The sequence below is a fragment of the Phoenix dactylifera genome, chromosome 13, assembly GCF_051530095.1.
Source record: "Phoenix dactylifera cultivar Ajwa chromosome 13, Ajwa_hap1_PhDact_Kaust_v1.1, whole genome shotgun sequence".
NCBI classification, from domain to species: domain Eukaryota; kingdom Viridiplantae; phylum Streptophyta; class Magnoliopsida; order Arecales; family Arecaceae; genus Phoenix; species Phoenix dactylifera.
This window is the reverse complement of record NC_143202.1, coordinates 27,777,501-27,792,708: the sequence shown is the minus strand read 5'-3', so window position 1 is coordinate 27,792,708 and position 15,208 is coordinate 27,777,501. Positions and strand designations below refer to the sequence as shown.

General features: G+C 39.3%; 2 protein-coding genes across 2 annotated transcripts; both read right to left on the bottom strand.

Moving 5' to 3' along the window:
• Window positions 1–6: 6 nt before the first annotated feature.
• LOC103703099 (uncharacterized) lies at window positions 7–1,273 on the bottom strand. The gene has a single exon (XM_008785810.5). It carries the CDS (start codon window positions 1,135–1,137, stop codon window positions 397–399), a length of 741 nt encoding a protein of 246 aa, XP_008784032.3. The 5' UTR covers window positions 1,138–1,273; the 3' UTR covers window positions 7–396.
• Window positions 1,274–3,565: 2,292 nt separating this feature from the next.
• LOC103703100 (rho GTPase-activating protein 4) lies at window positions 3,566–9,671 on the bottom strand. The gene is made up of 5 exons (XM_008785811.5): window positions 8,914–9,671; window positions 5,724–5,844; window positions 5,526–5,645; window positions 4,529–4,759; window positions 3,566–4,343 (listed from the first exon to the last, which is right to left on the bottom strand). Exons 1-5 carry the CDS (start codon window positions 9,333–9,335, stop codon window positions 3,756–3,758), a joined length of 1,482 nt encoding a protein of 493 aa, XP_008784033.3. The 5' UTR covers window positions 9,336–9,671; the 3' UTR covers window positions 3,566–3,755.
• Window positions 9,672–15,208: the final 5,537 nt, after the last annotated feature.

Here is a 15,208-nt window from a genome sequence, read left to right as displayed (position 1 = left end):
ATCACATATTAATAACATATTTGTATATGCATTGTTTTATTCAGAAAAGGCTTATAAAACTAAGCATGGGCTAGCATTAGATAGCTTTCGGCAGTGATGTATAGGATACTGTAATTTTTCCTCCTGTAAAGTTTGCACACGACTGACAGAGAATCTCTCATACCAATTTTGACAATGCGAACCTGAGGCTTAGCATGTCTCTTAAACCTGAAGCTATAATTTATTCACCATCACTGTGCTTAAGAACATAAAAGAGTAGAAATCCTTATTTCTCATGATTATTTTCTCTCAGTTATCTTTTTTTGCCATAACCTTTGTGCTTTGTTTCTTTCTTTTTCCTCTGCCTTTTCTTTCAGACGGCCTCAAGAAACTCCCAACAGATGGCATGGAGCCAATCTACACGGATTGCCAAGTGCTTTGCCCTTGATCAGCTACTTCTTCTTCTTCTTCTTGTCCTCCTCCTCCATCATCCTGCTCTTCTTCTTCATCATCTTGTTCTTCTTCTCCTTCTGAAATGGGTTCATCTGGGTGGACTATGTGCAGCTTGAGCCGCCCGTCTTCCCGCGAGGCTTGCAAGAACTCGTAAGTGGGGATCCTGATCTCTCTCAGAACGAACCTCCCGTCCTCCCTATAAGATTTGAAGGAGATCCATGGCTTGCCGCTTTTCCCGATGGACGATATCGGCGGCGGGAACCCGCCGCCGCTCCTCGATCGCACCTCCGACAAACTTCTCGAGTAACCACCTTGCGCGCGCCTCTCTGTGTCCTCCTCTTTCTCGAGATCACCGCAATCATCGCCACCTTCCTTCATCAAGTCGTCGACATCATCCGAGCTCTCGGAGCCCAGCCCTTCAGTGCATAGCTGCAGGGACTCGGAATTCTTCGCAGAGAAGACTCCGTTGCTCTTGGGTTGGCATCCGTAGCCATTCCTGCCACTCTTCTCATGATCGGAGGGTGGATTCTCGGGCGGTGCAGGCTTCTCTTGGAAGTGAAGCTCGCCAAAGATCTCGGTGAAGGACGAGTTGTCCGCTGGTTTCTTGGGCTTGATTTGGTTCCATGAGGACAGAGAATCAAACAGCGTCAGGTTGTCGGGCAGCGGTTTCTCAAACAATGAGCTCAAGCTACCCAAGGTAGCCATGATCTTGTAGTAAAAACGAAGAAGATATAAGAACTAGATGGGAGGGAGAGAGAGCGAGGAGGAAGGTTGGAGATTTGGAGGAGGAAGACGAGAAGGATGTTAAGATGGTTTTCTGAGGATTTCCAGTTAGAGGGAAATAAGGATGGGTGGTGGTGGTTTAGTTGACATGTGGAGTTTGTTCACCACTGCTTTCTGCATGGCTTGGCATTTATAAATAACCGCTTCCGCTGAAGGGGTAGGGAATTTGGGTGGAAATCCTCCACATGGAAGTCCTTTGTGAAGCCACAGTTGGAAACATGATAAGGAGGATGACCCATGCCCGAGCTCTATTGAATTGCTCTGACAAAAGGGTGTCCCCACCCTCTGACTTTTTCAAGGTAAACTTTGATGTCAGCGTAGCAGCGGATGGGAGCTGCGGAGGAGTGGGATTTATTATCAGGGATCATGATGTCAGACTTGTGGTGGCAGGTGGGCGGAGGATTTTTGATCCATCAATGGTGACCGCGGAGCTTCGGATGGCCTGGGAGGGTATCTTCTATGCGAGGTAGGTACTAGATGCGGGTCGCATCCTTCTCGAGGGGGACTCGACCTCGGCGATCGAGTGGATGCGAGAAGAGGGGTGCTCAGTTGAGGATCGGCCGCTGCTCCACGATATTTGCAGGGCTTTGGGGGAGGCTGACTCCTACCAAACTATGCACGTATATTGGGAGACGAACGATACTGCAGATTGGGTTGTTTCCTTCGCGGTTCATCACTCGGGGGACTTTTTCTGTATTGACCACGGAGCTGTGCCTATGCCTTTGCGCAACATTTTGTTTTCTGATTTTGTTAGCCATCTTCACACTCGTCAGATGTGAGCCGTCGATGTACCAAAAAAAAAAGAGAGTGCATCCATTAAAGGACGTTAGGATTCGGAGCCGTCCAAGACCGATGTGAATAACATCTACAGCTGATTAAATTGCTTTCTATAAAGCTTGGTTCTTTTGCGGTATTTTATGAGCCAGCTATACTGCTATTTCTCTTTCTTTCTGTCATATTTTATTTTTTAATTTTTTTGGATGTACTTGTATTAGAGTTGTATGAGAAGAATACTGCTAACCTCCAACATTGAGAGGATATTGATCAAGGCCCTAATTAAACTACCAGACTAACTGAATATGAGATTGTCATCGATGAAATCTATGTGGATTCTGTTCTAGCTACCGTATGAATTAGAGATATTTATTAACCACTTAGTAGCAACCCAATATAGAGTCACCGGCAATGCTATGCATACAAGCAATCAACTTGCAAGAGAGGATTGATCGACCATGAAGGCCGATCAACTTATCATCCATTTGAGGTACTCTGAAGCATTTTCCTAAAACTATTCATGGTAGAACTACATGATCGTCGCCAACCACAATTCTTTTCACTAGTGCTGTAGATGATTTGATGGGTTTGTCAAGATTTACTAATCTGATAATAAATGATCATGATGACGCGGCTGTCTTATAGATTTGGTGTTGATATCATTCGCAACATCCAATCTGCTTGACGACGGAGCTGCTTCAACAATGACTGGTGAATAGCAGCCACATACTGATCATGTGTAAACCAAGGAGCAGACGTGTCGAGGCTTGTGCTTAGCGTGGCCCGATAATGGCGTCCTCTTCTGGCAGCATCTGGCCTCCGTTGCTGTCTCTGTCAGGGCGATTACATGTGGATCATGCCTCATGCGCATAAAAAAGAAGGGAATACACGGCTGCGGATATGCCTCTCAGAGTTGCAGGTAATGTTGCTATCAAACAAAAGAAGATTATTCTTCATAATTCTAGATGCAGAGGATGATGGACCACCCACTGGAATTAAGTTTTATGATTTGCAAAGTGAGCTCTTCTGATGGCATCTCTAATGAAGAATTGAAATTGATAAGCATTGAGACCCTGTCTACAAATCTGATGAATGGCCCAAGAGTGTATAAGCACCACAAGAGCTTCTATCGGTCAAAAACTCTTGTGGTGTTTATATATTCTTCGGCTCATCCATCTAAATGTTCAGATTTTTAGATGGGATTTTAACATGGTATCAGAACCTCCATGCTCCCACTTACTAATCCATGTGTTTTCTTTTATTTCAGGTTCTGTCTCTCGGACTCTATACATGAGAGGAGATGTTGAGGAATATTAGTCCCACATCGGATATGGTGCTTAATTCTGTTGGGCCCATGCATTCAAATACTCGAGTTTTTAGATAGGATCTTAACAGCATCCTCATGAGATTGTCATCAAGCAGAGTGGAGGAGAACGAGCGATCACACAAGCTGAACACTTTCTGTACCTATGATATTGATATCAAACAAAATGGCCACATCGCATCTGGTGAAATACTGCACTAATCAAGCAATCAGTCTCAGAGCTTAGAAACAGAAGCAAGACAAGAAGTAAGATTTACAAGAGAACCAAGTACATCTTAATCATTCAAACATAAGTTGTTTTCTAACATTAGAATGTGTCAAGACAGGAAAACATATGCCAACCAGAAAGCAAAAAAAATCAAAGCAAATTCATGATCCCTTCACTCAAAAACTATAGTCAAATACAAGTCAGTCATGTAAAACAGACCCACTTTAACATTTTTCACCTCCATGCTTCTAGTCGCCCCACCTTGGAATTTATACGACTCACAATGCTGGCCCCTCTTGATTTCTCAGTCAGCAAGGTTCCTCGAATGGCAGAGTTCCCTTTAGCTTTTCTTGTTCCTTTCTTATGATTGGAACTGCTTGACTGCCCTGTCTTGTTCCTATGAGAATGTTCACAAACTACGTTAGAACCATTAGCAGCAATTTCTGCGCCAGTGGTTGAACCATCAGTATGTGCTGGAGTCTCACAAAAGAGTTCATCAGTGGAATGCACTGTGGTTTCTTCTGAGACAGCATTGTCGTGGGAGGTTTGAGAACTATCAGCGGTATTTTCTTCAGGAAGATGGGTGGGGCTATCTAAAGCAGGTTCTTCAGGAACAAAAACTTGCTCAGCAGCTTCTTCCCTGCAACCCTCCAGATGAAGCTGAAGGCTGTGATGACCATTTGCATCGGATGGATCTAAATGAGGGGCTGAAAAATCCTCCAAAGTGAACTCTTGTCTTTCCTTGAGTGTTTTTAATATCAACGTTTTGAGAAAATTCATCACTTGCACTGCATGCATCAGTGCAGTCAAAGGATCTGCCATCTACAATTATGAAAAATAAATCAATGTCGACCATTCAATTCATCTGTAAGCCAAGCATAAGCATAAAAAAAGTGCAGAACATATGAAACTAGGCCAAACAAAGGAAAGAGCAGCTAACTCAGTTTAATATATCCCACTGCTAAATTAATGCAGGATCGCAATAAGTTGGATTAAGCAAATGTTACCTGGGTCATGTTTGGAGCAAATACCATGGCAACGTTGTGTGCGTTCATCTTGTTCTGCTGTTCTTCTTGGACAACATCAGCCATCAAAATAATAGCCCAATCCAGTAGACCAGCTTCTGTTGGTGGCAGAAGTCTTGCAAGTTGAGCACAGTCCTCTTCTGACTGACATTGCATCACTTGTTCAGGTGAAAGAGAGTCTAGCAGCCCAGCCGGCAATTCTCTAAACCAGGCCTGCAAGGCATCGGCCAATGACATTGTGTCATCATGCAGAGCAAGTTAAATCCTTGATGAAAATCATCTTCCTTTTGAAAGAACTATTACCAGTAATGCAGTTAAATAATATATACTTTCAGTTCAATCATTCAGTCACTACATGCTCCAGGCAAAAGAAAAAGGAAAAAGAAACAAAAAAAAAAAAGTGTAACAGAATATGCAGACTAAGCATGATGTTGTTGCTTCCAAAATTCCATATATTTGGAGGAAAGGAAAAGAATATTTTGGTTACTTCAAAATTGCCAATTCTACATGGTTTATAACCATCACATGTATTTGTTAGCAAATGAAACCAATAGTCAATTTTAAAACAACTGGATGTGCTTGGTTTTAATTCAAAGATGGGGAACCAGAAAATCATGATACACATTAAACTATGCAATTTTAAGATCAGTGTACGTGATAAAACAAATGTTTATCCAACATAGAAATACAGTTGATGACATCAAACTTTATATCCTCCCATCACCAATAGGTGTGCAGGCTTGTCCAGACATGATCATGTTAGACACAACCAGAGTCATCTCAGCTCTCCCTGAGGTAGGAATGAGACTTAGCCGAAACCAATATGCCAGTCTAATGAGAATCGTCTCAGACCCAACATTTGTTACTTGTTACTACTCATGATAAGAAATGTAAGATGCTTGCTGTAGGTGAACTGTCTGAAGATGCTCACAAATGCAACATCAATCTAAATTAGTGCAGCCACATGGCCATTTATTACCTTGATTAAACCTGCCAGGCAGTGCACATCAATACCATCTGGTACAATTCCATGATTTAGCTGGTCTCTGACATACTCCTCTTGGCTATTCTCAGCATTGATTCTGAAAATCCCTTCAGCCTGTTCAATTAGAAGGGGAATCAAGTGTCAGGCATCAGAAATCATAAGATAATGTATTTAGCATCAGTTGAAGCTTACCCAAAGGCCGCCTTGCTCATAGAGACGTTTTTGCATTAGCAAGAGTATTGTTGGAATGCTGTTCCCTCTAGAGTCATAGGAACATTGCATAGACACAGTAGAGACACCGAACACACTTGCACTGTTCCAGGAATTGGATATGGTGTTAAATTCTTCTACAGCGCATGGTAGAAAACTAATTGCACCAACAACAGAATCAAAAAGATCATAGCAATACATTTGCATTGACAAAAGGACTGTGAATTGTGATTTTGAGCTAGATGCTGGATGATGCATCATATGGAACAGGTAGCTATAAAGCAAAGGAAAAGCAGCATTTCGGCATCAACGAGGTTGACTTGTATACAGAATCCTAGAAAAAGAACAGAACTTGTAACCACAAAAGCTTAAACTTAAGCACTATCAAGATGTTGTACTGATAGAGGATTATAAGTGGCAAATTAAGATGTATAAACCTGATCAACTATTGCAGACTCAAGTTTGTTTATCTTGGATTATAGAAGTTTCTGTTATGGTCAACCAAACCAGATACTTATTAACATAAACATCTCTAAGACATGAACATGGTCACTGACCATCTGCTAAAGGAGAACATGCGTAAGTGCAGTGTCGTATTGCACCTTAGAACACATTATACTTATGATAGTTATGTATATGAAATGGGATTTAATAATTATTTCCATTTTCAAGGATTCGAATTGCATATGAATTAATGTTGAAGCAAGATTCACATAATCTACCAAATGAAAAGGAGAGGGCCTTGTTTACATCAAATGTTTATTACTTCCCTTTTCAACAGCAATGAGCAAAGCAAGTAAAAGAGGAAGTGGAAAAGCACTGAAAAAATAAATAAATACTGCCAGAAGGGAACTCTAACAGGATAAATCAGAGTATAAGGATAGTTTAGGCATTTTGGTATCTCATTTGTTTTTGGGTTAATTGCTACTATATTGGCTTGGATGGATTGGTCATGTCACACAGTCATCTGGGCTGATTTTTTAAGCCGCCAAGAGCAACAGTGTTACAAGTAATTTTAAAGTCCTCATGTGACTTCTCAACTGGTCATGTCAGTTTTAATTAAGTCATGATAGTTGTTTAGCTCAGGCTTTTTTCAAGGTCTTCCATGTTTGGATTGACAAATTAACAATAGAGTGTTGAATAAAATATCATCGATTTGTCTCTTTTTTCAAGGTCTGACTCAAGGATGAAGACTCTAACAGACTGCATGTGATGACTCCTGCATGTGTTGGTAGTTACAGCTCCACCAAAACTATCTTTATTGACAAGTACCTCTCTTTCTCTGTCTTCTCTACTTTGGATGATATTTCTTTTCAACCATTAATCCACCAAAATTGACTTCTAGAATGAGGTTATCGTCAATTTCTCTCATAGCATTGATTTCTACGTTTACAGGATCTGTTCAACAAGTAAAAGTCCTTGTATTTAGAATAAGATTCCTTTAAACGTCATTCCAGTCTCTATAGAATCAATTACTATTCAAACTTTACCATGACTGAAATTATAACCGTCCGAACCTCACCTAACCCAACCTCCTACCCTTTTCTTTTAGGAGGGGAAAGATAAAAGTGGCTTTCAGGTTCAATGTACTGTCAATTAATTACTTGTTAGTATCAACCTCCCTGTCTATGGGAATCCCTTTATTTTTCTGGAATATTATCTGTCCATTGAAGCCCGACAGAATCAAGTATTCTTCAATCCTTCCCATGGGACAATTCGCACCAAAATTGCTGGCTCATTAGGGGCACACTGTGCAATTAACCATCAGGAGTAAAGGCACCATCTATTCCTCAGCAAAGATCAACACCAAAGGCAATATTTTTAAGGTGGTATTGCGCACAAGGATAGATGATTATTATGGAATTTAAGGAAAAGAATGTATCTCTTGCAATCCTTGGTTGGATTACTGCAATTAGAGACTAATCCAAACGGCATGATTCAATAGATGAAAGATCAGTGCACTTCTTAAGACAAAATTGAGGAACAACACTTTGTTGATGGAGTTGTGGTAGATTAGATGCTTGTATAAGGGAACCACCCATCATGCAGTCAGAGGAGATGAAATTGAGGCTAAAAAGATGTACTTACAGCCTTTTTTTAGGAGACATCCATGTGAAGCACTCTTTGGCAAGTGCATAAGAAGGTTCCAAAACTGACCTTTCAAATGATAAAGACCATATCAAGCCCTTTCATGCTTCAAAACCAGGCTTAGATCTAAAATGAAGTAATATGACCAGTTTGTGGCCTTATGGATTATCCAAATATTAAGAGAATGCAGAAACCACTGAAGCAACTAGAAGTACTTCCACCAATTTCTTACTAAGAAGGATTGGGGCTAGCATTCATGTTAACAAATCAAGGTAAGTGGCGGTGATCATCTGAAATAACATGGATCAGAATTGGAAGAGTTTGCAGTACTACGACTGATTGGCGAGAAGGTGAAGGATTCAGGAAAACAAAAGCAAAAGTTTGATAAACATTGATAGATATGGAGTCTTTATGAACTGGACAACCAATGACACTTGTATTGCTTACTGCAGATGAGATGATGAAGTAAAAACATTATATTAGAAGAGATGCAGGATATAACCGCTAGTTTCTGTTGAGTATGTATGAGATCTACGCAAGTTACTTTGATCTCTTTAAAAAATAAAACTCATAACCATCACATGATGACTCCAGCTACCAAAAATTGCCACCCTATATCTCTATTCTGTCTCCAAGAAGACCCCGCACGTGCGAAATCTTTAATCATGTGTGCGAAATCTTTAATTATAAAGCACTCATCACCGCAACATATTAAAATCTGCATATATTTGTACTTGAAATCCGAACTTCTTTTTTTTTTTTTTTTGGAGGCAAAAGACTGGGTGAGCAGACATCCATTTCATTAAGAGAACTAATGTGGAAATTAAACAATTTAAACTCCAACGTGATAGACCTGAAATATCGGCGCCGAACCAAAAATCAAAATAAAAATTGAAGAATCCTTTGTAAATCCGGAAAAAGAAAACATTCCTTTTTTAACAGCATTGAAGAGGAACATAAAAATGAGCCACCTTTCACCTTGTTTCAAAAAGATTTCATCTCTGAAAAACCAAATTTGGTTCCAAGGTCACAACGTTCGCAGCAATCCAATATCACCAAGAAAAGATAAGAGAAGAATGTAGACCTGGCACTGGGTGGCCGCCGGGGAACCTCGGGCTCGAACTCGATGGGCAAACCGAGGAAGCCATGGAACCGGTCGAAGGTAACATGGGCGACGTGCCGCACGTCCGTTGGCCGCCCGATCTCCATGGCTCCCCGGAGCTCCTCCGCGGCCTCCGTCTTGCACCCCAGCAGCGACTTCCTCACCACCGCCAGCAGCAGCGCCAACACCGGCAGGTGCTCCTCCGCCCCCGCCGACGCCTCGTCTTCGCCTCGCCTCCGGCTCTCCCTCTTCCTCTCTACCACCGCCCCAGGGACCTTCTCCTCCTCCTCCTCGACCCCATAGCCGCTTGAAAGGCCCGGGGAACCATCATTCGGGTCCCAAGAAAGCGAAAGCCGACTTGGAGACGAAGGGAGGTGGGAGGGGGACCGAAGCACCTCGGTCATGGCTGGCGATGGAGGCGTATTATGGGAAGGCTAGTAGGGAGTGGGCCAAAGAGGGGGGGCAAATGGGATCTTTAGAACATGGGGGCTTCCCCTGGGGTGGTAATTTGAGGAAGAGTGGCTGAATTCTTTGGAGTTGAGTTGGATTGAAGGAAGGGTTTCCGGACCTCCTGGTGGGACGTGAGAATCATAACTTTGGGAGGGTTTAAAAAATTTTGCGCCCTTTTCTCTCTTTCTTAGCTGGCTCTGGGGGTGGGGGGTTTCAAGAAGGGAAGGGATGGCGAAAGCAATGGAGGGGGGAGTAGCCTAGTCGGTGGAACTTTGTTTTGCTTTACATTTGCATGTAACATTAGGGGCCAGTCTCTAGAGGGCAAAAAATTTATCCGAAATTCTATATTTTTCTAAACAAATATTTTTTAGGTAATATGTAGATTAAAAAAAATATTTATATTATTTTATATATTGAAAAATAGTTCCAAAATTTATTATCCATGTTTTTCTTTTTGCATTACTATTTTCCAAGTGAAGTGCTAATATTTATCCATATTTTTGATAATATCCTTTGTTATATAAATATTATTATACATAATAATATTAATATTATATAATATATATAATATAAAATAATATAACATATAATAATATATTATATTATAATATTAATATAATATATTAGAATATAAAAATATTATTATAATGCTATGTTATATTATTATAGGAACATATTATTATAATATACTAATATAATATATATATTATATTATTATTGTTATATTATATAGGGTTAGGGGTATTTTGAGAATATAATAAAAGGTTTTTTTTGGAAAAATGAGTTATCCGCTTCTTAGATGGTAAAACTTGCCTCCATTTCATGGGTAAATGCTATCTATGGAAAAATAACTTACCCATGTAAAGAAGCATGAGAATATAGGTAAGTTAGTTAATAAATAAGTTGACCAATTTTTTTATGATATTTGTCTTTTTTTTTTGTTGTACCGGCGTCTCACTACATCAGCCGTGAGTACACCCAGAATCATGATATTTATCTATTAACGAACGGGCTTTGGAGAATTTTTTTATAGGCGTAGATTGGAAAGCTAGTTGCTTAATTAAGACTCCTCCTAATTATCTAACTTGAATTAAATAGTTTATTTAATAATTGTTGAGTATATCTTAAGTTTACAAGTTCTAGAAGGTCAAGTCCATATTAGTTCTAGAAGGTCGACTTAGGATACCAATTTAAGTCCACATCGACTTAGGACACCAGTTATATATTGGCCTAACTTGATTATTTTAGAAATATCAGTTTGAGTCTAAATCGATTTACTCTACTATATATATCCTTTATATCCCCAAGAGAAGAGTGCAATTCGGTATCCTAGAGATTGGGTGTATTGGAGGCTAGGGTTTGTGAGGTAATCTTATACTCCCTAATCTCCGGTTCTTGTTATAGTGAAGCTTTCGTATTGTCTTTGCTTATGAATGTAGGCCAATAGACCAAACCACATAAATATTTTGTGCCCTTATTCTTTTCTTTTTTTTCTTTTTTGTTACGCTTGTCTCCTTGTATGTCACAACAAGTGGTATTAGAATCTTGGTCTTTTTGATTGGAGTTTTGTGATAACGATTGCAAAATTCGAAATCGATAAGTTCAATAGCATGAACGATTTCAACATCTAGTAGATTAAGATGCGAGTCATTTTAGTGCAACGAGGGTTGTGGAAGGTATTGGAAAGTAAGAAGAAGTTACCAGATAGCATGCCCGATAAAGGCAAGGAGGAGCTGCTAGCGAAGGTGCACAATACAATTTAATTATGTTTGACAGATGAGGTGCTCTGAGAAGTCATTAAAGAGAAGGCAGTAGCTGGACTATGGTTAAAATTGAAGAGTAGATACATGACTAAGCCACTCACAAATTAATTATACTTAAAGCATTGGCTCTACCACCTACTTATGAAAGAAGGGTTGTTAGATACGGAATCTATCAGTTATGGCATATGCATTTAGGGCATATGAGTGAGAGAGGGATGATGATTTTGTCCAAAAATGGCATGCTTGATGGTGTGAAGATAGAAAGACTAGACTTTTGTGAACATTATGTATTTGGCAAGCACTGTAGGGCAAAGTTCAATACCAATACTCATAGTATCAAGGGTATGCGGGATTACATCCATTCAGACTTGTGGGTTTCCTCTCCAGTTGCATCGATGATTGGACATCATTCCTTTCTGACATTCCTTGATGATTATTGTAGAAAGATCTAGGTATATTTTCTAAAACACGAGGATGAGGTGTTTGTCAAATTTAAACAGTAAAAAGGCTTGGTTAAGAAGCATACCAGAAAGAAAAGTCAAATGCTGAGAATGGATAATGGCTTGGAGTACTATTTGGGTGAATTTGATGAGTTCTACAAGAATAAAGGTATAGTGAGACACCGCACTATAATGGAAACACCATAGCAGAATAGACTTGCAGAACGAATGAATGGGACACTTATGAAGAGAGCTTGTTGTATTCTCCAAATATTAGACTCAACAAAACTTTCTGATTGAAGCAGTTAATATAGCACGATACCTAATAAATTGGTCTCCATCAACTGCAATTGAGTGCAACATTTGCATGAGGTATGGCCCGGTCATTCTGTTAATTATTTTGGTTTGAGAACATTTGGTTGCCCTACATATATTCATATGAATGATGGTAAAAAACTAGGGGCAAAAGGATGTGTATTCCTAAGTTATGCCAATTGGTGAAAGGATATAGATTATGGTTACAGATAATTCTAGGTCAGCCAAAATTATTATTAGTAGGGATGTTACTTTTGATGAGTCTACTACATTAAACCAAAAGAAGGAATCTATTGACAGTGCAAATATAGACCGTGGTGTTAGTAAATAGGTGGAACTTGATATTAAGCTCCAAGAAGAGTATCACAAAACTCTCCGATTCAACCCAACGAGATAAAGATGCAGAATTCTATACAGAATGATGCGTCACAACAACAATAATAGTACAATGCTACTGGTAGTAAGAGAAAGCATATTGGACCGCATTTATGATATGCAGATATGGGTGCTTATGCTCTTTCAGTAGTTAAGATTATTGGGGTGAGGAACCTTCTTCATATGAGGATACAATTAATAGCAAAAAGTTTGTGCAATGGGCCACAACAATGAATGAAGAGATTGAGCCACTTTTAGTTGACAAGTTCAAACATTGCTTAGACTTGATTGGTGTTTATAGAGATTGATGCACTTAGGGGTAGGTATAGAAGAGATAGTGAGAAATGTTTCCATATATTTGACTTGGTAAACTTTAAGCCAAGGTAAAGATTTATTGAGTATGTTTTAATTTAAAAGTTCTAGAAAGCCGAGTCCACGTCAATTCTAGAAAGTTGACTTAGGATACTAGTTCAAGTTTATACCGACTTAGGACACCAGTTATATATTGGCCTAACTTGGTTATTTTGGAAATACTTAGTCGAGTCTAATCGATTTACTCTATAATTGAGTACCCAAGAGGCTAAAGTTTGTGTGTGAGGTAATTTTATACTCTGTAATCTTCAAAAAAAAATTATAGTAAAACTTTTGCATTATCTCTACTTGTGAATGTAAGTCAATAGACCGAATCAGATAAATATTGTACATTTTTGTTCTTCTTTTTTTTTTCTTGTTTTATTATTTGTTCTACCTATTGCAACAGTAATGCTGGGTTGGTTTTTCAGAAATACCCTTATAGATGTTTTTTTTGGGATTAGGGACCAGGACGGGCTTCTTTAGTGCTGATGGTTTCTGTTGTGGATGATCTAGGTGTATTCTAGGGTTCCATGGTTTCGCGGACAGAACAGAAGACTGCATAATAGCATAAAAAGTGATTATTAGGGTTACACTCAACATTAAGATGAAATTAATATTTACAGTGTAATATAAATATATTCAAGTAAATGTGAATTTGAATGTGGAATGAAGGATGGGTTTAAGAGGGAGATCAACATCATCATCATCATCATTGTGGTTTAAAGTTGAATCATGTGAATGGCGACAAAAGAAATACAAAAGTATGTGCTTGATGAATATTGCTGGGTTTAAGATTGAAGGCCAAAATATTTAAGTATACTTATCTACGTTTAGCTGCTTTAGTTATCTCGACTAATTCATAACTGCCAGATCTTTGGCAGACAATATTTTAATGCTTGAAAATGCCTGAGAGGGAGGAATGATACAAGAACAAGAAGTTAATTTAGATGCCAGATGTATGCATTAAGATAAACTAAGATTCATTCTAATGTATCAATAAGAGCTGAAGTCATGACTTCGATTTGAAATCGGAAATCCCTTGTTCTAGTTTACAAACTCGACATAAAGATCTTGAGCACTTAAACAAGTACATGTGAGCTCCAAAGTGCCCCTGCTCGTCGAGAATCTAAATAGCGGGTCATTTATCTCTCTCTTATGTGGATGAGATCTAGCAGTCATTAATATAGATTTTATTATAGCCTGCAACTCATGTGCCTTCAATTAGTTATTTTGGAAGTGTTTTAAGAAGGATGGCAGTACCCAGTGGCAGTTTTTTTTTTTTGGAGTGTGGGACCCAATGGTAGTTGAACGAAGAGAAAGATAGATTTGGGCATAACCCAGCAAGCAAGCTAGATGGATGCCAACAGTAAAGAAGAGGCCCTTTGCTGAAGATTGCTTGAGGGATGAGATTCCTTACAAGGGACATTCTTTGAGTGCTTGGTAGGTGAGCTAGGTCAAAGAAAAACTCAAATTCTATTATCCTGCAGGACGCAGTTTTGGTCAATTAATATAGTTTCACACCGGCCATTCACACTAATCTAGCGTGAGCATTGCCTACAGAGTCAAGGAACAAAATACTCCACAACGGTGGAGGGACAGGTACACAGCGGGTCCAAAGAATCTCTCCAGAATGATGAGCAGTAAAGGAGGCGACCTAGTCAGCAACTCTGTTCGCTTTTCAGAACACATGACCAACTTGAAAGGCATCACACTCTTGCAGTAACCGCTGAACGTCCTCTAGAAGCGATAGTCGAAGACCCCCGACCCCTTCTGTAGAATTCACTCAACTACCTCCACTGAGTCTCTCTCTAGGATGATACACTGGACCTCAGAACTCGCCTTGCATAGGAGATGTTTCATGTATTAGTTCAAAATTAGCTTAATGCAACCAACTTACAAATTTCAATTTGTCAACCATAATGCTGCAAAATTTCTCCTGTGTAGCTTAATATAGATCATTTTTATGATTTTGTGGTTTATTGCAGCAAGACTACAAGAATGTGGTTTTCCGTATACTATTGATGAGCCTAGGGTGCATGAAGATGCCATGATAGAGCAGTCAGGGGAACCAATATCGCATGCGGAACATAGTACATTAGTGATGTGAAGCTATGGTATTCGATAATACAAGTTGATTCATGTGCTAATAATCTTCAGCTATATTTTCAACAACATGCTTCACACCGAAACACTTGACCTCAATCTCATATATGGATTTTTTTTTTCTGAAAAGTCTGATAAAAACTCCTGTAGAGTCCAGACAACACAGTTCCACTACATGTAAATAATCTACCAATAATCACATTGTTAGTTTGCATATTTCCTTTCCAATGATATCTTATTTCCATGAAATATTGTGCTAAGGCTTTAAAACTATCAATGTCACCATTGTTTTTGGTTTGCTCTTGCACTCCAGGACTGAGGAAAAGCAAATCCTCGGCATTTCTTCGTCATTTGCAGAGAAAGAAACTTTGTTGGATGTTACAAACGCCCATTTGTAGCACTGCAAGCTATACATATTATACGAAAACTTTTACTACAATTATGATCCTACCATGGGATTGTGATCCCACCACGATG

Bases quoted from the DNA above. Each gene is read 5' to 3' on its own strand.
- LOC103703099 (XM_008785810.5), bottom strand. From the start codon at position 1,137: ATGGCTACCTTGGGTAGCTTGAGCTCATTGTTTGAGAAACCGCTGCCC.
- LOC103703100 (XM_008785811.5), bottom strand. From the start codon at position 9,335: ATGACCGAGGTGCTTCGGTCCCCCTCCCACCTCCCTTCGTCTCCAAGT. The intron at 5,845-8,913 runs GTCTACATTCTT...TTCCTGGAACAG, and splicing joins CGGCGGCCACCCAGTGCCAG to TGCAAGTGTGTTCGGTGTCT. The intron at 5,646-5,723 runs GTAAGCTTCAAC...CTAATTGAACAG, and splicing joins ATGAGCAAGGCGGCCTTTGG to GCTGAAGGGATTTTCAGAAT.